This window comes from Epinephelus lanceolatus, chromosome 6 (assembly GCF_041903045.1).
Source record: "Epinephelus lanceolatus isolate andai-2023 chromosome 6, ASM4190304v1, whole genome shotgun sequence".
NCBI classification, from domain to species: domain Eukaryota; kingdom Metazoa; phylum Chordata; class Actinopteri; order Perciformes; family Serranidae; genus Epinephelus; species Epinephelus lanceolatus.
The window spans coordinates 681,580-701,907 of NC_135739.1; the positions used below are offsets into that span (position 1 = coordinate 681,580).

General features: G+C 44.4%; 2 protein-coding genes across 3 annotated transcripts in view; one reads left to right on the plus strand and one right to left on the minus strand.

The window, feature by feature from the left end:
- Nucleotides 1-15,398, plus strand: slc30a7 (solute carrier family 30 member 7). 2 transcript variants are annotated; one of them, XM_078168420.1, is made up of 11 exons: nt 1-177; nt 466-567; nt 2,313-2,421; nt 7,135-7,222; nt 7,319-7,448; nt 9,426-9,704; nt 10,037-10,084; nt 10,806-10,941; nt 14,102-14,192; nt 14,312-14,461; nt 14,899-15,398. In XM_078168420.1, the coding sequence occupies exons 3-11, from the start codon at nt 2,336-2,338 to the stop codon at nt 14,944-14,946; spliced, it is 1,056 nt and encodes a 351-aa protein (XP_078024546.1). In that variant the 5' UTR covers nt 1-177; nt 466-567; nt 2,313-2,335; the 3' UTR covers nt 14,947-15,398. The 2 variants fall into 2 exon arrangements, with proteins under 2 accessions (XP_078024546.1, XP_078024545.1); XM_078168419.1 differs by having other exon boundaries at nt 5-177; nt 2,308-2,421.
- dph5 (diphthamide biosynthesis 5) overlaps nt 15,390-20,328 on the minus strand; it is a 19,291-nt gene continuing 14,352 nt past the window's right edge. Inside the window, exons 5-7 of the mRNA XM_033621866.2 lie at nt 17,252-17,291; nt 16,845-16,951; nt 15,390-16,041 (exon numbers count right to left, since the gene is read on the minus strand). Of these exons, the coding sequence (XP_033477757.1) occupies nt 15,809-16,041; nt 16,845-16,951; nt 17,252-17,291 (380 nt within the window). The 3' untranslated portion in view covers nt 15,390-15,808. The remainder of the gene's footprint in view (nt 16,042-16,844; nt 16,952-17,251; nt 17,292-20,328) is intronic.

Here is a 20,328-nt window from a genome sequence, read left to right on the forward strand (position 1 = left end):
GGAGCAGAGCGGAAGTTGACAGTTAGCATACCGTAGCTCGGTGTCTCCAGTGAGTGTGTGTGTGTCTGTGTGTGTGTGTGTGTGTTCAGGTGTGAACATGTTACCTTTATCTATTAAAGACGACGAGTACAAACCCGCCAAGTTCAACCTGCTGCTCAAGCTCTCAGGATGGTTCAGGTAAACTCACCTGCTGGAGCTAAATGCTAACGGCGGAGCTAACGGTCAAGCAGCTAACAGTTAGGATGAGCTGTTAGCCTGATGCTAACCGGTTAGCCTGATGCTAACAGATGTGTGGATTCTTTATTAAAGTGTGTCTCAGCTCACTGTAGGCTGTTACTGCATGTGTTACTGTGTGTGAACGGGACCACCAGCAGGGAATAACCCGGGTTTCTGTCGGGTTTCCTGTGTCGGGTTGTGTCGGGTCTGTCCGGTGATGGAGGTGTTGTGATTGTTTGGTGTTTTCAGGTCGATCCTCGCGGATAAAACCTCGCGGAACTTGTTCTTCTTCCTCTGTCTCAACCTCTCGTTCGCCTTCGTGGAGCTGACGTACGGCCTCTGGAGCAACAGGTGAGCTAACACTGTTAGCATCCGTTAGCATCAGCTGTTTGTTCTGCTCATGATGTGCCACGTAGTGTTAGTGTTAGTGTTAGTGTGTGTGTGTGTGTGTGTGTGTGTGTGTGTGTGTATGCGCGCGCGCCTCCACACTTCCTGTCGAGCAGTGATCAGACAGGCTTGATGTGTTTATTGATCAGTGATCAGATTATTCTCCTGTCCTCAGTAACAGAGGTGTAAACTTCTCTCAGTTCAGCTTCATCGCTCAAACTTGAGTTTCTGTTTAATTTTGATGCTTCAGCTGTCGCCATCTTTGATGTGTACCGTTACCATGGTTACCGACAGAACTGAAAAAAAAGGCTGAAAATCTGAGAAGTGTTCTCTTCATACCTGTGAATGTCTCTGTGGACAGACACAGTTAAACTACTTCTCCTGCTTTAATGATGCTGGGTGGCTCAGTCTTCACTAATCATTCAGTACAGGTGAGTTTTCATGTTCACCTCACCTGTACTTTGGACCCCAGGAAGACTCGTTGGTTACTACGGTACCAGATAATGGGGATCCTTAATAAACTAAACTAAACTGCTGAAAACCACAAAGTGATTCAGGACCTGAACTTTAGCTCAGAGCAGAGATTGATTCTTCCTGGGTCTTTACATGCTGCGTCTTTAACCACCCAGAAAACACGAGGTGGAGCGCTGGGTGCTACTCTGTGCTAACTGTCAGGGCTGCAGACGCAGGTTGCATCTGAAGTTGCTGACTGTGTGTCTGTGTGTCTGTGTGTCTGTCTGTGTGTGTGTCTGTCTGTCTGACTGTGTCTGTGTGTCTGTCTGTCTGTGTGTGTGTGTGTCTGTCTGTGTGTGTCTGTCTGTCTGTGTGTCTGTCTGTGTGTGTGTGTGTCTGTCTGTCTGACTGTGTCTGTGTGTCTGTCTGTCTGTGTGTGTGTGTGTCTGTCTGTGTCTGTCTGTGTGTGTGTCTGTCTGTCTGTGTGTGTGTCTGTCTGTGTGTGTGTCTGTCTGACTGTGTGTCTGTGTGTCTGTCTGTCTGTGTGTGTGTCTGTCTGACTGTGTCTGTGTGTCTGTCTGTGTGTGTGTCTGTCTGACTGTGTCTGTGTGTCTGTCTGTCTGTGTGTCTGTCTGTGTGTGTGTGTCTGTGTGTCTGTCTGTGTGTGTGTGTCTGTCTGTGTGTCTGTCTGTGTGTGTGTGTGTGTGTGTGTCTGTCTGTCTGTGTGACTGTGTGTGTGTCTGTCTGTGTGACTGTGTCTGTGTGTCTGTCTGTGTGTCTGTGTGTCTGTGTGTCTGTCTGTGTGTGTGTCTGTCTGTGTGTGTGTCTGTCTGACTGTGTGTCTGTGTGTCTGTCTGTCTGTGTGTGTGTCTGTCTGACTGTGTCTGTGTGTCTGTCTGTGTGTGTGTCTGTCTGACTGTGTCTGTGTGTCTGTCTGTCTGTGTGTCTGTCTGTGTGTGTGTGTCTGTGTGTCTGTCTGTGTGTGTGTGTCTGTCTGTGTGTCTGTCTGTGTGTGTGTGTGTGTGTGTGTCTCTGTCTGTGTGACTGTGTGTGTGTCTGTCTGTGTGACTGTGTCTGTGTGTCTGTCTGTGTGTCTGTGTGTCTGTCTGCATGGTCAAACAGAAGTCACGCTGTTTCCTGTTTTGAAATAAAGATGATGTTGTAGAGGCCTTGAGACGATCCGACGAACACACTTAGGGTTTCAGTGATTGTGTGTGTAACTGATGTGCGTGTTGTGTGTTTTCTCTCCAGTTTAGGTCTGATCTCAGACTCCTTCCACATGTTCTTTGACTGCACCGCTCTGCTGGCAGGTCTGGCAGCCTCCGTCATCTCCAGGTGGAGATCCAACGACAGCTTCTCCTATGGGTGAGACCAGCACTGTGCTCTGTTAGTCAGGTCTGATCTGTGTTCTGTTAGTCAGGTCTGATGATCTGTGCTCTGTTAGTCAGGTCTGATCTGTGCTCTGTTAGTCAGGTCTGATCTGTGCTCTGTTAGTCAGGTCTGATGATCTGTGTCACTGACTTAGAGGCGCGTTCATGTGAAGTGCGTGAGTGTGTGAGGGCTGTCCCATTGTCAAATCGTCAAGTCAGTGAGTCAGTGAGTGAGCCCTTTATGCCCCCTTACCATAGGTCAGCATCGATGCAGACTTACGGTAAGGAAATTACCCACAGTTCATAGCGTTGTGACGTCAAATACAGGGGTTGCCCTCGGAACACTGGAAGCGTTATAAAAAAAACCCCGAAAACACGGTCGGCAGATATGCAAACGGTAACGTTATGGAAGGAGAGCGAAAAAACAGATAGATAAACAATGAAACATTATATTAACAAGGATTTAAGATGGTACATAAACACACATGAAGTCAGAGGAATACCAGTGGTTATATTCCACACACAAAGAATATATGTCTATATATCTATTGGCCTATACATACATATATATACATACATAAATATCTATATATCTATATATATCTATATATATATAGATATAGATAGATAGATATCTCTCTATATACAGTACAGGCCAAAAGTTTGGACACACCTTCTCATTCAATGCGTTTTCTTTATTTTCATGACTATTTACATTGTAGATTCTCACTGAAGGCATCAAAACTATGAATGAACACATGTGGAGTTATGTACTTAACAAAAAAAGGTGAAATAACTGAAAACATGTTTTATATTCTAGTTTCTTCAAAATAGCCACCCTTTGCTCTGATTACTGCTTTGCACACTCTTGGCATTCTCTCCATGAGCTTCAAGAGGTAGTCACCTGAAATGGTTTTCCAACAGTCTTGAAGGAGTTCCCAGAGGTGTTTAGCACTTGTTGGCCCCTTTGCCTTCACTCTGCGGTCCAGCTCACCCCAAACCATCTGGATTGGGTTCAGGTCCGGTGACTGTGGAGGCCAGGTCATCTGCCGCAGCACTCCATCACTCTCCTTCTTGGTCAAATAGCCCTTACACAGCCTGGAGGTGTGTTTGGGGTCATTGTCCTGTTGAAAAATAAATGATCGTCCAACTAAACACAAACCGGATGGGATGGCATGTCGCTGCAGGATGCTGTGGTAGCCATGCTGGTTCAGTGTGCCTTCAATTTTGAATAAATCCCCAACAGTGTCACCAGCAAAACACCCCCACACCATCACACCTCCTCCTCCATGCTTCACAGTGGGAACCAGGCATGTGGAATCCATCCGTTCACCTTTTCTGCGTCTCACAAAGACACGGCGGTTGGAACCAAAGATCTCAAATTTGGACTCATCAGACCAAAGCACAGATTTCCACTGGTCTAATGTCCATTCCTTGTGTTTCTTGGCCCAAACAAATCTCTTCTGCTTGTTGCCTCTCCTTAGCAGTGGTTTCCTAGCAGCTATTTGACCATGAAGGCCTGATTGGCGCAGTCTCCTCTTAACAGTTGTTCTAGAGATGGGTCTGCTGCTAGAACTCTGTGTGGCATTCATCTGGTCTCTGATCTGAGCTGCTGTTAACTTGCCATTTCTGAGGCTGGTGACTCGGATGAACTTATCCTCAGAAGCAGAGGTGACTCTTGGTCTTCCTTTCCTGGGTCGGTCCTCATGTGTGCCAGTTTCGTTGTAGCGCTTGATGGTTTTTGCGACTCCACTTGGGGACACATTTAAAGTTTTTGCAATTTTCCGGACTGACTGACCTTCATTTCTTAAAGTAATGATGGCCACTCGTTTTTCTTTAGTTAGCTGATTGGTTCTTGCCATAATATGAATTTTAACAGTTGTCCAATAGGGCTGTCGGCTGTGTATTAACCTGACTTCTGCACAACACAACTGATGGTCCCAACCCCATTGATAAAGCAAGAAATTCCACTAATTAACCCTGATAAGGCACACCTGTGAAGTGGAAACCATTTCAGGTGACTACCTCTTGAAGCTCATGGAGAGAATGCCAAGAGTGTGCAAAGCAGTAATCAGAGCAAAGGGTGGCTATTTTGAAGAAACTAGAATATAAAACATGTTTTCAGTTATTTCACCTTTTTTTGTTAAGTACATAACTCCACATGTGTTCATTCATAGTTTTGATGCCTTCAGTGAGAATCTACAATGTAAATAGTCATGAAAATAAAGAAAATGCATTGAATGAGAAGGTGTGTCCAAACTTTTGGCCTGTACTGTGTATATATATATATATATATATATATATATATATATATATTTTCTTTGTGTGTGGAATATATGCTGACATTAACCGATAAATGATCACGCCCAGAGCCGCCAGTGTCAACAACATTTTGTAGAGAGGGGGATAAGTGCCGTCCCATTCCTATTTGTACACTCAAATACTCAATCACTTCCAGCTGATGTCAGTTAAGTCAGTGAGGGTTCAGGGCTTGAGTCTTTATGGGCCGGATTGGAATTGGGCCTATGTCAGGTCTGATCAAACTGTATAGAGGAAGTGGGCGGAGCCTGTAGGTCAGATGTTTTTCTAGCCCACTTTAGTTGAAGCCACACCCACTCCTGTGTTATCAAACAGGCTATCAGACAATAAGCACCTCTGATTGGCTGCCAGCCTGCTGCTGCAAGTCGTACTGACAGCGTCACGCTGGCGCCCGATGAAGCGTAGTAGCTTAACTTCACCAGGGGTCGGATTCATAAAGCGTCCTCGCACTAAGAGTTCCTCCTAGTGACAAAATTCTAAGAAAATTCTTAGAACTGTGACGTTTTCTTAGAATTTCCCCTAAAAGTTAAGGCTTAAAGTTAAGACTTACAGTTCAGGCTTAACGTTAAGGCTTAAAGTTAAGGCTTAAAGTTAAGACTTACAGTTCAGGCTTAACGTTAAGGCTTAAAGTTCAGGCTTAAAGTTAAGACTTAAAGTTAAGACTTAAAGATAAGGCTTAAAGTGAAGACTTAAAGTTAAGACTTAAAGTTAAGGCTTAAAGTTAAGACTTACAGTTCAGGCTTAATGTTAAGGCTTAAAGTTAAGGCTTAAAGTTAAGACTTAAAGTTAAGGCTTAAAGTTAAGACTTACAGTTCAGGCTTAACGTTAAGGCTTAAAGTTAAGGCTTAAAGTGAAGACTTAAAGTTAAGACTTAAAGTTAAGAGTTAAAGTTAAGAGTTAAAGTTAAGGCTTAAAGTTAAGGGGTGGTCCTGGTAAAGATAAAAGTCGTCCACAGAGCGTGTCAGACCTGATAAGAGGAGACAAAGTGTTGGGAGCAGGAGGAGGAGTTTAAGAGTTTCTGAATCAGAGGAGAAAATGGTGGAAACACAAAGAGGTCAGAGAAATATTCTCCAAACACTGGACGACAGAGGAAATGAGACGCTGCAGATCAGATGATGTCATCAGGGATACACACACATTTCCCAGCTGACTCTGTAACGTCAGAAACAAAATGATGACATCATCACTGAGGTATGTGAGGTCAGAGCAGCAGTGATGAGTTGAGTCTGTCTCAACCTTCATCAGCAGTGATCACACTAACACTGACACTGTCACAGTCTGCAGTTCATCTCATGTCCACTGGGTGTCCTCACACCTTACAGGCTCACAGAGGGGCGTGTCTCTGACAACCAATCACATCACACCTAACAACAGGGTCGACCACACCTCCTCACTGAGGTCACAGTTTCTGTCCCTTCATCACTCACAGAACTTTCCTGAATCACTCCTGACCTCTGACCTCTGACCTCTGACTGCTGGCTAAAGGGTTTTAGGCTGAGTTAAGGAGCTCTGTCAGACACTTCTCAGGGTCTGAACACCACTCTTCTAAAAACACTGAGAGACTCCGCCCCCTCTTCTCCCTCTCAAGCAGGCAGCCAATCATCAGGCTTTGATGTCTGACAGCTCATTATGCAGAAGTGGAAGGGGCCTTATCTGAGGTGGCCTCTGGCTCTGACCAGCAGGGGGCACCTCCGTCTGATTGGATAGAAGTCAATAGGCTCGTTCGAGATGAACTGCGCCTCGCCTGGAAAGTAGATGAGAGCAGGTGGCCGCAGCGGGGGGCGGTGACAAAAAGCCGCAGTGAAGTCGGACAGTTTCCCGACAGTTTCCAGCAGCCTTCAGTCCGTACAGGAAGCCACAGACACACTTAGATCCTGTCTGAATGATGTCGGTTCATTAAAAAAGTGATCAGACCCATATATCAGTTTGTTTTCACCATCAGTCACACAACATGTTTTCTGTTCACAGAATAAACCTTCAAATCAGACAAATACAATCTTAATCTCTAACAAAATGAGTAGTTTATCTAAAACGTCATCTTGTTGAGTCGACATCTGAACCAATCAGCTGTTAGATCAGGTGAGAGCCAGGCGGTGCAGTCAGTGGAGAGCAACTGCAGCGCCTGGCTCTAAAAACTGCCGCCGCCTCGCTCTCGCGGTTTTATCGCCGTCCACTTTTGTAATACGTCAGAGCAAGTCGGGATGAAGTCGGACACAAAACTAACCGGCATGCATTGTGAGCTGATCGCCGGTGATCGAATCTGCGCAGGCCTGGCTCATCTCCAACGAACCTAGTGAAAAAGTAAACAGTCACCTGATGATGTCGTGGTCTCACTGACCTGTGTGTGTGTGTGTGTGTGTGTGTGTGTGTGTGTGTGTGTGTGTTTCAGTTATGTCAGAGCAGAGGTTCTGGCCGGCTTCGTCAACGGACTCTTCCTCATCTTCACAGCCTTCTTCATCTTCTCTGAAGGAGTCGAGGTAACACACACACACACACGCACACACACACGAGCACACGAACACACACACACACACACTGACAGATACACCTGAACCTGTCTGTCTGTCTGTCAGAGAGCTCTGGAGCCTCCAGACGTTCACCACGAGCGGCTGCTTCCTGTCTCTGTCGCCGGTCTGCTCGTCAACCTGGTCGGGATCTTTGTGTTCCAGCACGGAGGACACGGACACTCTCATGGAGACGAAGGTATGCTACCTGCAGAGCGTCCAGAACCATGTAGAACCTCTCTGTGCCTCAGTAGAACCTCTCTGTGCCTCAGTAGAACCTCTCTGGGCCTCAGTAGAACCTCTCTGGGCCTCAGTAGAACCTCTCTGTGCCTCAGTAGAACCTCTCTGTACCTCAGTAGAACCTCTCTGTGCCTCAGTAGAACCTCTCTGGGCCTCAGTAGAACCTCTCTGTGCCTCAGTAGAACCTCTCTGTGCCTCAGTAGAACCTCTCTGTACCTCAGTAGAACCTCTCTGTGCCTCAGTAGAACCTCTCTGTGCCTCAGTAGAACCTCTCTGTGCCTCAGTAGAACCTTTCTGTGCCTCAGTAGAACCTCTCTGTGCCTCAGTAGAACCTTTCTGTGCCTCAGTAGAACCTCTCTGTGCCTCAGTCGAACCTCTCTGTACCTCAGTAGAACCTCTCTGGGCCTCAGTAGAACCTCTCTGTGCCTCAGTAGAACCTCTCTGTGCCTCAGTCGAACCTCTCTGTACCTCAGTAGAACCTCTCTGTGCCTCAGTCGAACCTCTCTGTACCTCAGTAGAACCTCTCTGTGCCTCAGTCGAACCTCTCTGTACCTCAGTAGAACCTCTCTGTGCCTCAGTAGAACCTTTCTGTGCCTCAGTAGAACCTCTCTGTGCCTCAGTAGAACCTTTCTGTACCTCAGTAGAACCTCTCTGTGCCTCAGTAGAACCTTTCTGTGCCTCAGTAGAACCTCTCTGTGCCTCAGTAGAACCTTTCTGTGCCTCAGTAGAACCTCTCTGTGCCTCAGTAGAACCTTTCTGTACCTCAGTAGAACCTCTCTGTGCCTCAGTAGAACCTTTCTGTGCCTCAGTCGAACCTTTCTGTACCTCAGTAGAACCTCTCTGTGCCTCAGTCGAACCTCTCTGTGCCTCAGTCGAACCTCTCTGTGCCTCAGTCAAACCTCTCTGTACCTCAGTAGAACCTCTCTGGGCCTCAGTAGAACCTCTCTGGGCCTCAGTAGAACCTCTCTGGGCCTCAGTAGAACCTCTCTGGGCCTCAGTCAAACCTCTCTGTGCCTCAGTAGAACCTCTCTGTGCCTCAGTCGATCCTTTCTGTACCTCAGTAGAACCTCTCTGTGCCTCAGTCGAACCTCTCTGTGCCTCAGTAGAACCTCTCTGTGCCTCAGTCAAACCTCTCTGTACCTCAGTAGAACCTCTCTGGGCCTCAGTAGAACCTCTCTGGGCCTCAGTAGAACCTCTCTGTACCTCAGTAGAACCCATCTGGGCCTCAGTAGAACCTCTCTGGGCCTCAGTAGAACCTCTCTGTACCTCAGTAGAACCCCTCTGGGCCTCAGTAGAACCTCTCTGGGCCTCAGTAGAACCTCTCTGTACCTCACTAGAACCCCTCTGGGCCTCAGTAGAACCCCTCTGTGCCTCAGTAGAACCTCTCTGTACCTCAGTAGAACCTCTCTGTACCTCAGTAGAACCCCTCTGGGCCTCAGTAGAACCTCTCTGTGCCTCAGTAGAACCTCTCTGTACCTCAGTAGAACCCCTCTGGGCCTCAGTAGAACCTCTCTGGGCCTCAGTAGAACCTCTCTGTGCCTCAGTAGAACCCCTCTGGGCCTCAGTAGAACCCCTCTGTGCCTCAGTAGAACCTCTCTGTACCTCAGTAGAACCCCTCTGTACCTCAGTAGAACCCCTCTGTACCTCAGTAGAACCCCTCTGGGCCTCAGTAGAACCTCTCTGGGCCTCAGTAGAACCTCTCTGTACCTCAGTAGAACCCCTCTGGGCCTCAGTAGAACCTCTCTGGGCCTCAGTAGAACCTCTCTGTACCTCAGTAGAACCCCTCTGGCCCTCAGTAGAACCTCTCTGGGCCTCAGTAGAACCTCTCTGTACCTCAGTAGAACCCCTCTGGGCCTCAGTAGAACCTCTCTGGGCCTCAGTAGAACCCCTCTGTACTTCAGTAGAACCTCACGTCTCTAACCCGTGTGTCCCTCAGGTCACGGTCACAGCCACTCTCTGTTTAACGGCAGTGTGAATCATGGACACAGTCACGGAGGACACGACCACCAACACAAACACGCAGACTGGCAGAGTCACGGAGGACACGATGGACACGGACACAGTCACGGAGGACACGATGGACACGGACACAGTCACGGAGGACACGATGGACATGGACACAGTCATGGAAGACACGATGGACACGGACACAGTCATGGAGGACACGGGGGACATGGACACAGCCACGGCGGCCGTGATGAGTCACACTGTCAGGGTGAGAGTACTGAAACATGAAGACTCTACAGTCCTGTCTGTGTCCCAGTGTTCTTTGTCTCCATCATCAGTATGTTCTTTAACATGAGGTCAGGTGTCGTCATGACGATGTCATTGATTAACACTGCTCACTCTTTTCATTGATATATTTAAATGTTGATTTTTATCAGTAGAAAATACTTCATTTGTTTTAATGTGACTGTGATGTGTGAGTCAACTTTATGTTACTATGACGACAATCACATGTTCTCCTCATATCGTACAGCCGCAGCCGCCGTGTGTTATCTTTGATAAAAGACTGTTCTGTGTGTGTGTGTGTGTGTGTTGTTCCAGACGAGCTGCACACTCCGGGGAAAGGATCCAGCAAACAGATCCTGCAGGGTGAGAACTGATCACAACTACACCTCATCAACATCACAACAACACAATAACAACACACCAACACAACATCACAACAACACAACAACAACACAACATCACAACAACACAACAACAACACAACAACACAACATCACAACAACAGACCAAAGGAATAATTGAGCTGAGTGACCTCAGACATGCAGGACGCTCTGTGAGTCGTCTGTTTGCTGATGCAGTGACATCATGTTCTAATGATCAATAATCACAGCTGATCAAAGTTTCATTTCATTTATTGTTTGTTTTTACAGGGACAGCACACAGTTAAAAGTAACTGCACCACAGTTAGCTAACAGCTAATTTACATCTGTTGTCAAGAAAATCATATACTTTCAGGATATTACAGTGATGATTATTACAGTGATGATAATCCTTTGGTTTTTATTTAGTACTTTTAGGATTAGTTTATAAAGTGAGTACATGGGCTTCAGTGCAGTCACATCGGCCTGTGACCAAGTTGTAAGTGCAGCTGCTCTGACCACCGGGAGGCGCTCACACACCATCATGTCCTCTCGTCCTCTCACATCCACCCATCTCCTCCTGTGACTTTCAGAATAAAATGATCAAATTTTTTGTCCAGCAGTTTGTCCTCAGGTCACATGACTCCCAGTGAAACATCTGTCTGTGTGTTGTATGATGTGTGTGTTAAATATGACCTGTGTGTGTGTGTGTGTGTGTGTTACAGGGGTCCTGCTGCATATCATCGCCGACACTCTGGGCAGCGTGGGCGTGATCATCTCCGCTCTGCTGATGCAGAAATACGACCTGATGATCGCCGACCCCATCTGCTCCATGCTGATCGCCCTCCTCATCGGAGTCAGGTGAGTTCACGCTCTGTGTTTGTGGCTGTTCTCAGGCTCCGCCCACAGAGCCGCCACATCACGGAGAACACAGAAGAATCAGAGACATGAAACATGACGTGGTGACAGACAGCAGAATCACTGTGCGTGCGTGCGTGTTCAGCAGGAGTTGGAACAGGAAGCTGAACAATAGAGTGAGGTCACTTCCTGTTTGCCTCCTGCTCTTCTCACAGAAAGTCTGAAACTGTTGAGGTTAATTTCCTGACGATGGTTTCTCTGAAGAACCTTCAGACAGAACATCGTCACAGTTGTCTCGCTGTGAGGAGATAACCCTCTTTAATGAACACTAAACATCCCAAAGAACTTCTTCCATCACCGTTAGAACCTCGTGAACTCACAGAACTTTCTATCTGATCAGCAGAACATCTGAAAGGACCCATAGAACCTCCTCAGTGACCACTGCTACTGTCTAAAGGCCACAAAGAACATCTCAAAGAACCCATAGTATGTTTTTTATTGACCATTAGAACACGCTAAAGGATGGCCACCATAGCCGCCTAAAGAACCCAAAGAACCTCTTTAATTACCAGGAGAACCTCTCATAATGGCCCCTTCCACAGAACTCCTTCACTGCACATCAGGAACTTCTAAAGAAACCTTTTAAAGGGCCCTGGAACCTCCTTAATGATCACTACATCCTCCACACTGACTGTCAGAACATTTCCAGTCATTATAACCTCCTGAGGAACTCACAGAACCTCCTCAGTGACACCTAGAACATCTTCAATGAGCACTAACTAACTCTCTGTGAAATAATCAGACATTATCAACTGTGAGGATTCTGAAGCTTTAAGATGTCAGAGTGTCCCTGAACACACCGCTGAGTTAACGTTCTCCGTATGACGTGGACAGACTTTTGAGAGAAACGTAAACAGTGACTGGTGGATTATCTCTCAGGTTTCTCTCCGTCTGCCTGGAAGGAAGGCGATCCATCTAGAACCTGATGAGGTATTTTGGAAAATGGTTTCCACTAATGTCAAGAATGTGCAATTAGCAGTTAATGTGCTCCAACATGCCAAACCACCGCTGTGGAACTGGAGCGGTGCTGGAGTCCGGCCTCGGCACGCCGGTCCTCTGGATGTAAATGCAGTGGTCAGATTTCCCAGAAGCCCCGGTGATAAATGGATGTGATGTGTGCTGATGTGGTTTGATAGGCTGGAAGTGAACGCAGCTGCAGATTTAAACCATCAGCAGAGCAGAGCTGTGGTCAGCTGAGAGGCCTTCACTTAACCACAGGCATCAGATTACTGCAGCTGGAAACTGCTGAACTCCACTGAGAGTCTCCACCAGCCTGAGCTCAGACACAAATCTACACGTTCTGGATTCCTGATGAAGCAGCAGTCGCACACTGTGTCTCAAACTGTAGCAACAGAGCAGTGTTTATGTGTTCATTACAGAAGGTATTTTTAGTTACCATAGTAACTGAAGCAGTTCCTGATGTTTTACATGTAACAGCAGCTGAATAGAATCGTATGTGTTTGTTGTACCTGAAGTAGTTTTAAACCTTAACCCTAACCCTAACCCACCAGGGGTACATCCCAAGTCCCTTAAAATTACTGTTAGCCACCTTACCTAACTGTTTAGTTCCTCCCACTTAGGAAAACATTTAAGGAGTCAGGAGTTAGGAGTGAGGAGCGAGGATTGCTGATAAGAGACATGAGACGGCCTTACTCTGAAGCGTCACGTAAAGCAACGTCCTTTTCTGATGACGGCGGCACAGCTGGATCTGCTGCATAACGGAGCCAGCGTTTGGCGTACATCCCAAGTCACATTATATTCACTGATCAAAGCTGTAAACCCCCCTCCACCCCCCCCCCCCCCCATGACTCTGGTCACACACTTTTGCATGTATTACCATTGTTAGTGAGTCATTTGCCAAAGTTTGTAGCAATTACAGAACGTTCTGTAGCCCTGCCACTGTCACTGTGATGAGCATCATTATTATTATCACTATTATTAAATCCACTCACCATCATTCAACAAGTCAGCTGCTGAGTGAATAAGACATATCAAACCTGTCAGTCTGCCTCAATCAATCAATTTTATTTATAAAGCCCAATATCACAAATCACAATTTGCCTCACAGGGCTTTACAGCATACGACATCCCTCTGTCCTTATGACCCTCACAGCTGATCAAAAAAAACTCCCCAAAAAACCCTTTAACGGGGAAAAAAAATGGTAGAAACCTCAGGAAGAGCAACTGAGGAGGGATCCCTCTTCCAGGACGGACAGACGTGCAATAGATGTCGTACAGAACAGATCAACATAATAAATTAACAGTAAACCATATGACACAATGAGACAGAGAGAGAGAGAGAGAGAGAGAGAGACAGAGAGAGAGAGAGAGACAGAGAGAGAGAGAGAGAGAGACAGAGAGAGAGAGATGCAGGACAGACGGTAATGACAGTAGCTTACAACAACATTAATGAAAGTAATAATAATTAATATTAATATTACCTACAGGCTATTAAACATTATTCCACTCACATGACATGCAGGACAATTAATGATGGGCAAATGTGTGTGTGTGTGTGTGTGTGTGTGTGTGGTTCTGGACATGAGCAGCTGCACATTTAACAGCCACGCATCACAGACAGTCCGCTGAACAACGCAACAGGTTGTGAATGAAATAAACTTAATTACAACATGACAGTCTTGCAGAAAATATCATCAACGTTACTCTTTGTAGTCACGTAGGCATGTGAATTACAGCGTGTCATTGCAAAGAATGCATGTAACGGGTACACTTGAGCTGTTTCTCCGCCATCTCGTTCAAATGAGCCAGATAAAGGGGGCGGGTATTTATACGTCATGGCCTCAAGCTGAAAAGACTTCCTGTTAGGAACCTCTCGTGTTACCTTACTCATCGCACCTAACAGATCCCTCCTAACTCCTAATGCTGACTCCTTACTGGCAGGAATAAGAGACATGAGATGGCCTTAAAGATGGCGGACCTCGAACAACTTCCGGTTCAAGTAAGGAGTTAGGAGTTAGCAGTATAAAATAAGAGACTTGGAACGTACCCCAGGTTGTGATGTCAGTGAGGGGTGGAGCCTCTGAATCAGCTGTTGGTGTTCACACATGCTCAGTGTGTTGTCTCTATGATCTCTGACCCTCAGCGTGGTGCCGTTACTGAAGGAGTCCATCGGGATTCTGATGCAGAGAACGCCTCCGTCACTGGACCACGCCCTCCCAGAGTGCTACCAGAGAGTGAGTACAGGCCACGCCCAGCAAGTTAAACCACACCCACAAGCCACCCAGAGCACCTGGTCTGCTTTCATTGTACAGCAGGGACGCATCTAATTCCTGGTTTATTGTGTTGTGTTCAGGTGCAGCAGCTACAGGGCGTCTACAACCTGCAGGAGCCTCATTTCTGGACTCTGTGTACGGACGTTTACATCGGAACGCTGAAGCTGCTGGTTGCCCCCGACGCCGACACCCGCTGGATCCTCAGCCAGACGCACCACATCTTCACACAGGTACCTGAATGCACCACATCTTCACACAGGTACCTGAATGCACTACATAATTAGACAGGTACCTGAACACACCACATCTTCACACAGGTATCTGAATGCACTACATAATTAGACAGGTACCTGAACTCACCACATCTTCACGCAGGTACCTGAACGCACCACATCTTCACTCAGGTACCCTGAATGCACCACATCTTCACTTAGTTACCTGAATGAACCACATCTTCACTCAGGTACCCTGAACACAGCACATTTTCACTCAGGTACCCTGAACGCAGCACATCTTCACACAGGTACCCTGAACGCAGCACATCTTCACACTGGTACCTGAACATGATGGTGGTGGTTTTATTGACCTGCGTTCACTCTGCAGTGTTATTATTAGTATTTGTGGTATTTGTAGTTTTAAGTTTTAACTGTGTTGACTGTGTGCGCAGGCTGGAGTTCGACAGCTGTATGTTCAGATCGACACGGCCGCCATGTAGAAGCTCCTGCTCCTCTGAACACCTGGGACCAACCTCTGACCCCGCCCCCTCCCACAGTCACTGGACAGACTGAGACCAGCGGGGGGAGGGGAACTAGACTGATCTCCCATGATGCTCCAGCCCAACTCAAACAACCCCCCCCCTTTTTTAATCGTACCTGTCCGTGTCGACGGGCACCGTGATGACCCCCCCTTCCGCACTTTGTAGACTGGAGCAAAGCATTCTGGGTAAGTGCCTTCATCATGAATCAGAGACAATCTGAGAGCCCGTTTCCTGTCCGGACGGCCCCCCCGCCCAACCCCTCTCTGACATCACTGCTGGGACCAGACTGCTGCCAGCTGATTGGTCTGTGAGTGTGTGATGTCACTCTGTGTTCTTAACGTGCCAATCCATGTGACCAGTCGGTGGGTTTCAGTCTTTTTCAACTGTAATAAATAATTCTGTTTCTCTGATTATTGATCTGAATCTTTATTGATGACATCACAGAGTACAAACAGATGACCTCATTAATTAATGACACAATAAAAAGACTGAATCTCATTTGTTTTTAACAGTTCAGAGGAGGATTATGGGTCATTCATGTTTTTATATTATTTTGATGATCAATAAACGTCCTCTGTATGTGTGTGAGAGCTTGTATTGCTGTCTTTGTGAGGACCACAGCTGTAAACCATCACAGTGAGGACATTTCTCCATTGTGGGGACATCCTGGCCTCTCCTCTCTCACTCGTATTTGTCTGAAGGTTCAGACTTTTTCTCAAAGGTCAGATTAAAATCAGGTCAAGTTTTGAGTTAGGATCCTTGTAATACACCATGTCAATGACGGTCCCCACAAGAACAGTAAGACGAGCGTGTGTGTGTGTTAGGAGCAGAAGGTGGAGCTGTCGATCATGTGCAGGTGTTGCAGTGCGTTTGATTCTTCGTTCACTCGCAGCATGTCCACCTCCAGCGGGTGGAGGTGACCGGTGACGACCAGCGAATGGAGGGGACCGCCGAGGTCACACGACACCAGCTGACGTAATGTCGCTGCGCGGATGGTCTGGTCATTGGCGCCAAGTCGGGCCACGCCCACACACACCGTGTCTTCCGTCATACCTGGGGGAACAATATTACAAAGTAACATCCGTTTGCACAAGGTCATATTTCATCTTACAGTCATTAACATTTACCAACTAACACGTTAGCTTGCTAACAGCTTATAACAGTGAGTTAAATACAGCAGAGTAACCCTGGGTAGCACAGGGTCATATTTTAGTTTACTCACAGTCATTAGCATTAACTAACATGTTAGCATGCTAATATAAGTTAATGAGCAGATTGACAGAAATTAACAATGATGTAATGTTGGAGTCACTTCAGTGCTGAGCTGTTAGCTTTCTGTGCTAACAGGATGATAACACATCAGCTGCTTAGCCAAAATGATTTTTTTTTTTATTAGCGTATCAACGTAATCAATTTTATTTATGACGTTAATGTTTTTCCTCAAAATATGTGTTGATGAGTTCAACGTTTGAATATTTTTTGTACATTTTTCTACTTTTTTCTTAATATATTTGACTTTTTTGATGATTCACAATTTTATGATTTTTCACTTTTAGTTTTTGTTGAACTTTAATGATGATTTTACTCGTACACTTAACGACCTCATCCTATAAAATAGCTTCAAAAAATGAAAATAACTATTGTAATTTTTTTTCTTAAAATATTATCACTTTTTTATTTACAAATTATTTGGGCCTTTTTTTTGCTCAAACCTACGATACCTTAAAGTATAACACATTTCCTTGCATATTGTTTTTTTTTCCAACAGTTGCTCTTTATCTTTAGCTCAGTTATGGTTGTGTGTGTATGAGTGACTCTTGAGCCAATCAGATGGCAGATTACGAGCTGACACTCACCTAGCTCCTCCCCTTCCTCCTCCCTCCTCCTCTGTATGATCTGGATCAGCTGATCTGCAGCCTGACTGACCGTCATGAAGCGAGGAGGCTCATAGATCTTCTTCCCCCTGGAATCAATCAATCTTATCAATCAATCAATCACCTGATGACAATGTTTGGACTTGTTAAAGATAAAGTGAAGCATTAAGGTTAGTGAGCGCCTGTCAGACTGAACTCAGGGCTGAGACACTGTGATGTGGGGACAAACATGGTTGAAAATCAGCAGCTCCTGCAACATCAACCTGCCGCCGACACACATGCTCACTAAGGTCCACCTCACACGCTTAGAAAATACCAGCTGGATGACATCATCATGACATCATCAGCCTGAGAAGCTGAAACCACAGAGAGGATGAGCTGGGTCTCACCTCATCATGTTCTCGACGCTCTGCTCTTTGACTTTAATATCTGTCAATAAAGAAACAATAAACACAATAATCACACAATAAACACACACACACTACATTCAGTTTGTTTCTTTTAGTTTAACTACATTTAATATTGTATGAGGAGCTGGTTTTGACAGGCTGCTGAAGACACCTCAGAGGACGGGTTTCACCTCCATCACTGTTCAGAGTCAAACAACATCATGCTGCATCATGTCACTTGTAATAAAAGATGAAGTGAAATAAAATGTAATAAAAAACATTTTGAAAATCAGTGAATCATCTCTGATGTTTCTACTTTTTCTTTCTGAACCAAACATGAAACACCCTGTCAAGGCAACTTTCAACTTTATGAACTGTTACATAGCGACATGCTACACTACGTTTTTTACGATTTTTGACGACATGTATACTATGACGTTTTTTCATGATTTTTGACGACATGCTACACTGACGTTCTTTCACGATTTTTGACGACATGTATACTATGATGTTTTATCATGATTTTTGATAACATGCTACACTACAACGTTCTTTCATGATTTTTGACGACATGCTACACTGACGTTTTTTCACGATTTTTGACGACATGTATACTATGACGTTTTTTCACAATTTTTGACGACGTATAATATGACGTTTTTTCATGATTTTTGACGACATGCTACACTATGACGTTTTTTCACGGTTTTGGATGACATGCTATACTATGATGTTTTTTCACGGTTTTGGACGACATGCTACACTGACGTTTTTTCACGGTTTTGGACGACATGCTATACTATGACTTTTTTCATGATTTTTGACGACATGCTATACTACGACGTTCTTTCACGATTTTTGACGACATGCTACACTATGACGTTTTTTCACGGTTTTGGACGACATGCTATACTATGACGTTTTTTCATGATTTTTGACGACATGCTACACTACGACATTCTTTCACGATTTTTGACGACATGCTACACAACGACGTTTTTTCACGGTTTTGGACGACATGGCATACTATGACGTTTTTTCACGGTTTTGGACGACATGCTATACTATGACGTTTTTTCATGATTTTTGACGACATGCTACACTACGACATTCTTTCACGATTTTTGACGACATGCTACACTATGACGTTTTTTCACGGTTTTTGACGACATTTTATACTATGACGTTTTTTCACGGTTTTGGACGACATGCTATACTATGACGTTTTTTCATGATTTTTGATGACATGCTACACTACGACATTCTTTCACGATTTTTGACGACATGCTATACTATGACGTTCTTTCACGATTTTTGACGACATGCTACACTATGACGTTTTTTCACGGTTTTGGACGACATGCTACACTATGACGTTTTTTCACGATTTTGGACGACATGCTATACTATAACGTTTTTTTCATGGTTTTGGACGACATGCTATACTGATGTTTTTTTCATGGTTTTTGACGACATGCTATACTATGACGTTTTTTCATGATTTTTGACGACATGCTATACTATGAATCACTTTTTTTCGTGATTTTTGACGACATGCTATACTATGAATCACTTTTTTTCACGATTTTTGACGACATGCTATACTATGACGTTTTTTCATGATTTTTGACGACATGCTACACTATGAATCACTTTTTTTCACGATTTTTGACGACATGCTATACTATAATTTTTTTCATGGTTTTGGACGACATGCTATACTATGACGTTTTTTCATGATTTTTGATGACATGCTACACTATGAATCACTTTTTTTCGTGATTTTTGAGGACATGCTATACTATGAATCACTTTTTTTCACGATTTTTGACGACATGCTATACTATGACTTTTTTTCACGGTTTGTGATGACATGCTATACTATAATTTTTTTCATGATATTGAACGACATGCTATACTATGACGTTTTTTTCATGTTTTTTTGACGACATGCTATACTATGACGTTTTTTTCATGGTTTTTGACGACATGCTACACTATGACGTTCTTTCACGATTTTTGACGACATGCTATACTGACTTTTTTTCACAGTTTTTGACGACATGGCATACTATGACTTATTTCCACAGTTTTTGACGACTTGCTATACTATGACGTTTTTTTCATGGTTTTTGACGACATGCTACACTATGACGTTCTTTCACGATTTTTGACGACATGCTATACTGACTTTTTTTCACGGTTTTTGACGACATGGCCTACTATGACTTTTTTCCACGGTTTTTGACGACATGCTATACTATGAATCACTTTTTTTCACGATTTTTGACGACATGCTATACTATGACTTTTTTTTCACGGTTTTTGACGACATGCTATACTATGACGTTTTTTCACGATTTTTGATGACATGCTATACTATGAATCACTTTTTTTCATGATTTTTGACGACATGCTATACTATAATTTTTTTCATGGTTTTGGATGACATGCTATACTATAATTTTTTTCACGTTTTTTGACGACATGCTATACTATGACGTTTTTTCACGTTTTTTGACGAGATGCTATACTATGACGTTTTTTCACGATTTTTGATGACATGCTATACTATAAATCACTTTTTTTCATGATTTTTGACGACATGCTATACTATGACGTTTTTTCACGTTTTTTGACAACATGCTATACTATGATGTTTTTTCACGATTTTTGATGACATGCTATACTATGAATCACTTTTTTTCATGGTTTTTGACGACATGCTATACTATGACTTTTTTCATGGTTTTTGACGACATGCTATACTATGACGTTTTTTCACGATTTTTAATGACATGCTATACTATGAATCACTTTTTTTCATGATTTTTGACGACATGCTATAATATAATTTTATTCATGGTTTTTGACGACATGCTGTACTATAATTTTTTTCACGATTTTTGACAACATACTATACTATAATTTTTTTCATGGTTTTTAACGACATGCTATACTATGACGTTTTTTCATGATTTTTGATGACATGCTATACTATAATTTTTTTCATGGTTTTTGACGACATGCTATACTATGACTTTTTTCACAGTTTTTGACGAGATGCTATACTATGA